This window comes from Pelodiscus sinensis, chromosome 26 (assembly GCF_049634645.1).
Source record: "Pelodiscus sinensis isolate JC-2024 chromosome 26, ASM4963464v1, whole genome shotgun sequence".
In the NCBI taxonomy this organism is placed as follows: Eukaryota; Metazoa; Chordata; order Testudines; family Trionychidae; genus Pelodiscus; species Pelodiscus sinensis.
This window is the reverse complement of record NC_134736.1, coordinates 13,573,755-13,579,754: the sequence shown is the minus strand read 5'-3', so window position 1 is coordinate 13,579,754 and position 6,000 is coordinate 13,573,755. Positions and strand designations below refer to the sequence as shown.

The following is a 6,000-nucleotide window of genomic DNA, read 5'->3' as shown; positions in this document are numbered from 1 at the left end:
TTGCTATTTCTCTTAACCATGAGAGAGGCTAATTTCTGGAACCCTCCCCTCCCCCCACAGCAATAAAGTGGGGAAGGAATAATGGTATTTGGGTCATTTTATTTGCTTAGGCACCAGGAGTCTGTCTGACCAGCCTGGTGCTTTATTTTGGCTTGGGGAACCTTCACCCAGGCCCTCCAGGCGCTGCCTTGGTTGATGCTCTGTTCAGAGCCGCACTGTGTGGCAGCATTTGCTTCTCACTGCAGGTGAATGGGGCTGGCTGGCATGGGACATGGGCAGCGGGGACCACGGAGGGAAAAGCGAGCAAGATGCTGCCTGGAAGGTAAGGGAGGGAATGTGCTCTCGCGGGGTCTATTGGCCTCTCCCTGGAATCGCAAGGGTCTGACGCTGGTATGACACTCGGGCCTCCGTGGGTGAAACCGGAGGGGGTTGCACCTCACCCCGGTGTAAACCAAGGCGGAGCCCCCAGCCGGCGCGTTCTCGCTGTGAGCTCGGCGGCGGCCGGGCTGCAGGGGTTAATACCGAGCCAGGCAGGGGGAGAAAAGGCTGGAGTTGACACTTAAACAAGAGAGGCGGGTCCTGCTGGCTCCTGATTGGCTCCACTTCCATCCAAAACTTTTTTTTCCTTTTTCACTTCTCCTGCTGCTTCCCCGAGTCCCAGGGGAGGGGGAAGTGGAATCGAGCGGGATCAAAAATAACCCTCCTGTGTCAAACCGGGGGACGAAAGTATAAATACGGCGGGCTCGGCAGCCGGCGGCGGGGCTGCGAAGGCTTTGGAGGGGCCGCTCCAGAGGGCTTGGCGGAGGCGCCTGGGGAGGAACGGAGCGGAGCGGAGCGGAGCGAGCTCTGCGGGCGAGGGAGAAGCCCCCTGCTGCCCCGCACGGTGCCCGAGCAGCCGGCTGCGGCTCTCCGGGCGGCGGCCGCCTTGCAGAGGCGCGGGGAGCCGGGCTAGCGCACCGCCGGGCGCTGGCTGCCTCCATCCCTCTCGCCCTCCGCCCGGGCTGCTTTCCGGCCGTGGCACCGGCCCGCTCCCTCCGCTCTCCCGGCCCGTCCCTGGGGGGGTCTCGCTTCGCACCTCCTCGGCCCCGGCCCGCGGCATCCATGCCCCGGCCCCGCGGGGAGCTGGCCGCGCCCGGCGGGCTGGCCCTGCTGCTGCTGCTGTGCCACGCCCGGGCCCTGCCCGCGCAGCCCGCGGACTCCCAGGAGGTGGTGCCGGTGCGGCTCCCGGCGCCGCGGGGCGGAGGGCAGGTCGCCTTCGGCCTCTCCGCCTTCGGCCGCGACTTCGTGCTGCAGCTGGAGCCCGACGCCAGCTTCCTGGCCCGCGGGCTGAAGATCCAGCACCTGGGCGGCCCGCGGGCCGAGGAGGTCGGCGCGGCGCTGCGGGGATGCTTCTACTCCGGGACGGTCAACGCGCAGCCCGGCTCGCTGGCGGCCGTCAGCCTGTGCCAGGGCCTGCGCGGCTCCTTCCTGCTGGACGGGGACGAGTACCTGCTCCAGCCCGCCGCCCGCGGGCCTGGCGAGCCCCTGAGCCAGCCCCACCGGCTCCAGCGGAGGAGGGGGGCCGAGCCCGGGCCGGGCGCCGAAGGGGCAGCCCCGGGAGGAGCGGCCGAGCCGTCCGCGGGGAGCAGCGGCCGGGCCAAGCGCTTCGTGTCCGAGGCGCGCTTCGTGGAGACGCTGCTGGTGGCGGACGCGTCCATGGTCAAGTTCTACGGGGAAGAGCTGAAGGTAAGAAGATGCTTCTATACATAGACACAACCACGACTGGACACACGGACACACACTCACAGAGACACACGTGGACACACACTCACAGAGACACACCTGGACACACACACGCGTGGACACGCACACACACGCGGACACACCTGGACGCACTCACAGAGACACACGTGGACACGCACACACGCGCGGACACACCTGGACACACACTCACAGAGACACACCTGGACACACACACACACGTGGACACACACACACACGCGGACACACCTGGACACACACTCACGGAGACACACCTGGACATGCGCGCGCACACACACACGCCTTCTTCACACACACCCCGGCAGGTCCCCTCCATGGATGCGTTCGGTGCCTGGCTCAGTGCCAGCCCCCCCTAGTGGGGACGTGAGGGGCAGGATCTGGCCCCAGGTGATGTACATCTCCGCAGGTCCCCGGGGCCCCATCAGAGGCGCAGGTGGGCAGCAGCCAGGCTCCGGGGTTGCTCTGATTTCTGCCTCCCCAGGGACCCGGCCTAGGGGAGAGAGCGCTGGGTGGGGGAGGGTTACCAAGCTGGGAGTGAGCCAAGGAAAGTGCAGGGAAGGGGAAGGGAACCGCTAGGGCTGGAGGGCTCGGTCCTGTCTGTCCCACACTTGGCCCCACTGAGGAGAGAGACGGGGCTCAGGAGGGAACCTGCCGGTTGCCCCGGGGTGGCGTTGTTAGGGCTCTGCTGCGCCGCCCACTCCATGCCCTCGATGGGTGGCAGGTGGGGAGGGAGAGCCCTGAAGTCCCCCTTTGGGGACCGCAGGCGGGTCTCTCAAGCGGGCGCATGGAGCCCTGTGATAGGAGACGTACTGGGCTGCCACAGGAAGCGGCGTACACCCGCGCACCTCTCCATCGCCCCTTTGCTCGTAGCAGGGACCGATTTCTGAGAGACACTGTGGCACGCTCCCTCTCCTCCCGGACAGGTGTATCCTCCTCTTAATTTCACTGGGCTCTTGGCAGAAGGCGAGTTACCCCACGTTCCTAAAGGGCTTCCAGATGCGTCGTAGGGCTGAAGGGTGAGCGTGTGGCAGGCAGACCAGGAAAGAGGGGACTCTTGAAGGTTAACATGGGAGCGGCCAGACCAAAGGTCCATCTAGCGCAGTGTCCTGTCTGCCCATGGTCAGGTGTCCCAGAGGGAATCTTCCAGGCAGGGCTAGATTGAGACGTGCTGAGGGCCCATCGCATACCAAATAATGTGGATTGTTCTAACAGAAAGAACAATGAACACAGAAATAATAACGTTTTATATTTGCATGTCTACCTGTACACAGGTGAGGGGGCGATGAAAAATGAGTATTTTTAAATGAGAGGGCCCCTCATAACCAGAGGCCCTACCCTGTAGCTTACTTAGCTTGTACACAAACCTGGCACTGGGAGTGATCCATCCCTGTCACCCATGCCCAGCCCTGGCTGTGCCCAACTGATTGACAGTATCAACAAGGTGAGCTTTCAGACCCGTAATGAGCATGGTCCTTTCTAAGCCTGGTCAATTGCACAGCCCTCGCGGATGTCCGGCTGCATCTGAAGTGTGACACATTTTCAAACTCCGCTGTTGCCCAGCAGTGTTTGTGCCTTCGCGCCCCCCGCCCTCCGCTTCCCACCCCCACGACAGTAGGGCGGTTTGGGGTGTTTTAACCTGACTGGATGACTCGATAGGAAAACACTTTCCAAGATCGCTGAAGGGGCGCTGAGGAAGCTTTCAGAAAGCTGGCTGCGCTCCAGCCGACCAATGGTGCAGTTTCAGCCTGAAAGGAAAACTTTTGAAACTGTTCCAGGCCGTTGAGTAGATCAGCTCGCAATGGATTGGCCCCAGCCTCAGCTGTTCGGCGAGCACTGTCACTAGCTGCGGCTCGTTCCTTCCCTTTCATCCTTCCTTCATCCAGCAGCTACAAAGGCGTCAAATGACTCTGATGCAGGGATGGGAGGAGGCCTCGGGGTCCCCACGCCCACTGTGCAGGGTCTGAGAGCCTGTCGCTGCAGAGCTAGCCGGGGAAGTAAGGAGCGCTGAGGGGAGGGAGGTGGAGGAAGTGTGTCTGGCAATGGGGTGATCGCGGCCCAGGCTTGCCTCTCACCCAGGAGAAAGTGCTGCGTTTTCACCTGGTTCCGAGGACAGGGTTTGGGGAGGGGGAGGGGAAGAAGGGGGCAATGTCTCAGTCGCTTGGATCTCACTGAACACCCCCTGGGGCTGGAGCCCGGCAAGTAATGCGAGGCACAGCGGCACAGTGCACCGGCCTGCCTGGGTTAGCCCCCTGCTCGCCCTTAGCACAGCCCCCACGTAGGCACCTGTGCCACACGGCAAAGCGACTCTTCCCCAGCTCCTGCCCGGCGAGACGCGCTCTCTTCTACGGCAGAAGTGTCCTTGGGCCGGTACGAGCCCAGGTCCCAGGTGACTGCAGCACCAAACCAATAGCACCGATCTCCCCCCCCCCCCCGGCCCGTGTTCAGTCTGAATGGAGAGGCCAAGCACTGAGTCAGCCAGGCCGATGTGTAAGAGTGGGGCGGGGCCCCCTCCCGATCCAAGCTGTGCAGTGCGAGGGGAGCGCAAGCGGGAACGACTCCACAGTCCGCAGCTGAGGCTGGATTCCGGCTCCTCCTTCGCAAAGGCGCGATTTGAGCCCAGTGAGTTCAGGGGGGCGCTTCCGGATCCAGCGGAGCATCTGGGGCAGAGCATGGCCTACTCGAGTACCATCCTGGCCCCTCCCCCCCCCCCCCCCCCGATTTCTCTGCTTAATCCCCAAACAGGGCGGGGTAGGGAATCTCTTCCTCCTCGCGGGGCTTTTTGGAGAGGAGGGGCGAAGGGGGAGCAATGTGCTTTTTCTGTCTTAAAAACAATCAACCTTTGGGGTGAGAAACCCCCGAGAGCCCCAGGGCTGAGTGTACGGGCGCCAGGGCTGGGGCTCAGAACGCGCAGAGTGCGCCGGCAGAGCGCTGCCGCGGAAGCTCCGTGCGTAATGCACGAGGCACATCAGCTTGGCTCACGCTCGCGTAGCTGGGCTGGCTTTGCAGAGCCGGTGGGATGCAGACAAGCCTGTGTCAGTGGGAGCAGCGCAGCTGACGGGATGTTCAGGCAGCAAAAATGTTGTGCGAGAAGGGACCGTATTTACATAGTTGCTTTTCTTCCCGTAACAACACTTAAATGACCAAATATTTAGGAAAGGCCAAAGGCATTGTTTATAGTACAAGCTATTTTCTTCCATAGCTAGAATGGGTCAGGCATTGGGAATGCGTAAGAGGAGAGTCAGAACAGCGTAGTTACAACCAATTTGGGTACGTCTACACTAGCCCCCTAGATCGATCTAGGGAGGCTAATGAGGGCGACCGAAATTGCAAATCAAGCCCGGGATTTAAATATCCCGCGCTTGATTTGCATGTTCCCTGCAGGTCGCCATTTTAGAAATTGACTAGCCCGAAGTAACTGCCTGCGTCTACACACGGCAGTGACACGGGATTCCGATTTAAAGCCCTAACTCGAATTAGCTTGTATTCCTCCTGCAATAAGATTTACCAGCTAATTCGATTTAGGGGCTTTAAATCGGAATCCCGTTTCACTGCCACATGTAGACCCGGGCAGTTACTTCAGACTAGTCAATTTCTAAAATGGCAACCAGGAACATGCAAATCAAGTGCGGGATATTTAAATCCCGGGCTTGATTTGCAATTTCGGTCGCCCTCATTAGCCTCCCTAGATCGATCTAGGGGGCTAGTGTAGACGTACTCTTTGATGCTACTATTAAGGAAATCTATCAGTGATTTGCTTTTATTCATTCCCTTCCATTTGCTCCATCCTTCCACAACTAGCTCCGCTGTTAGCCGAACTCAGACAGCCCGGTTCTGGCTCTGCTCCCCCTTTACACGGGTGTAAAATCAGGAATAACTGTGACGTTGGGGGGAAGGTGACAGCAGACTCCTGCCCTAAGCCTTTCTACAGCTCATCCCTTTTCTGGATCAGATTATCCAGGGAGCACTTGGCGTTGCAGTTGTGGCCTTGCTCCCGAGCAGCGCTGAGCGCTTTCAACCTGACAAGGCGTGGGAGCTTTCAGCAGCTCTTGGACAGTGCTCAGGCCTTGGCAGGAGGGCATCCGCAGTAACAGAACAACATAAGAGCAGCCACACTGAGTCAGCCCAAAGGTCCATCCAGCCCAGTGTCCTGTCTGCCAACAGAGGCCAATGCCTGGTGCCCCAGAGGGAGGGGACACAACAGGGAATCATCAAGTGATCCCTCCCCTGTCATCCATTCCC

At 60.6% G+C, this 6,000-nt stretch overlaps 1 protein-coding gene across 1 annotated transcript in view; it reads left to right on the top strand.

Moving 5' to 3' along the window:
* Window positions 1-637: 637 nt before the first annotated feature.
* The window catches only part of ADAMTS8 (ADAM metallopeptidase with thrombospondin type 1 motif 8), a 33,678-nt gene continuing 28,315 nt past the window's right edge, over window positions 638-6,000 (top strand). Inside the window, exon 1 of the mRNA XM_075909634.1 lies at window positions 638-1,725. Coding sequence (XP_075765749.1) covers window positions 1,102-1,725 — 624 coding nt within the window. The 5' untranslated portion in view covers window positions 638-1,101. The remainder of the gene's footprint in view (window positions 1,726-6,000) is intronic.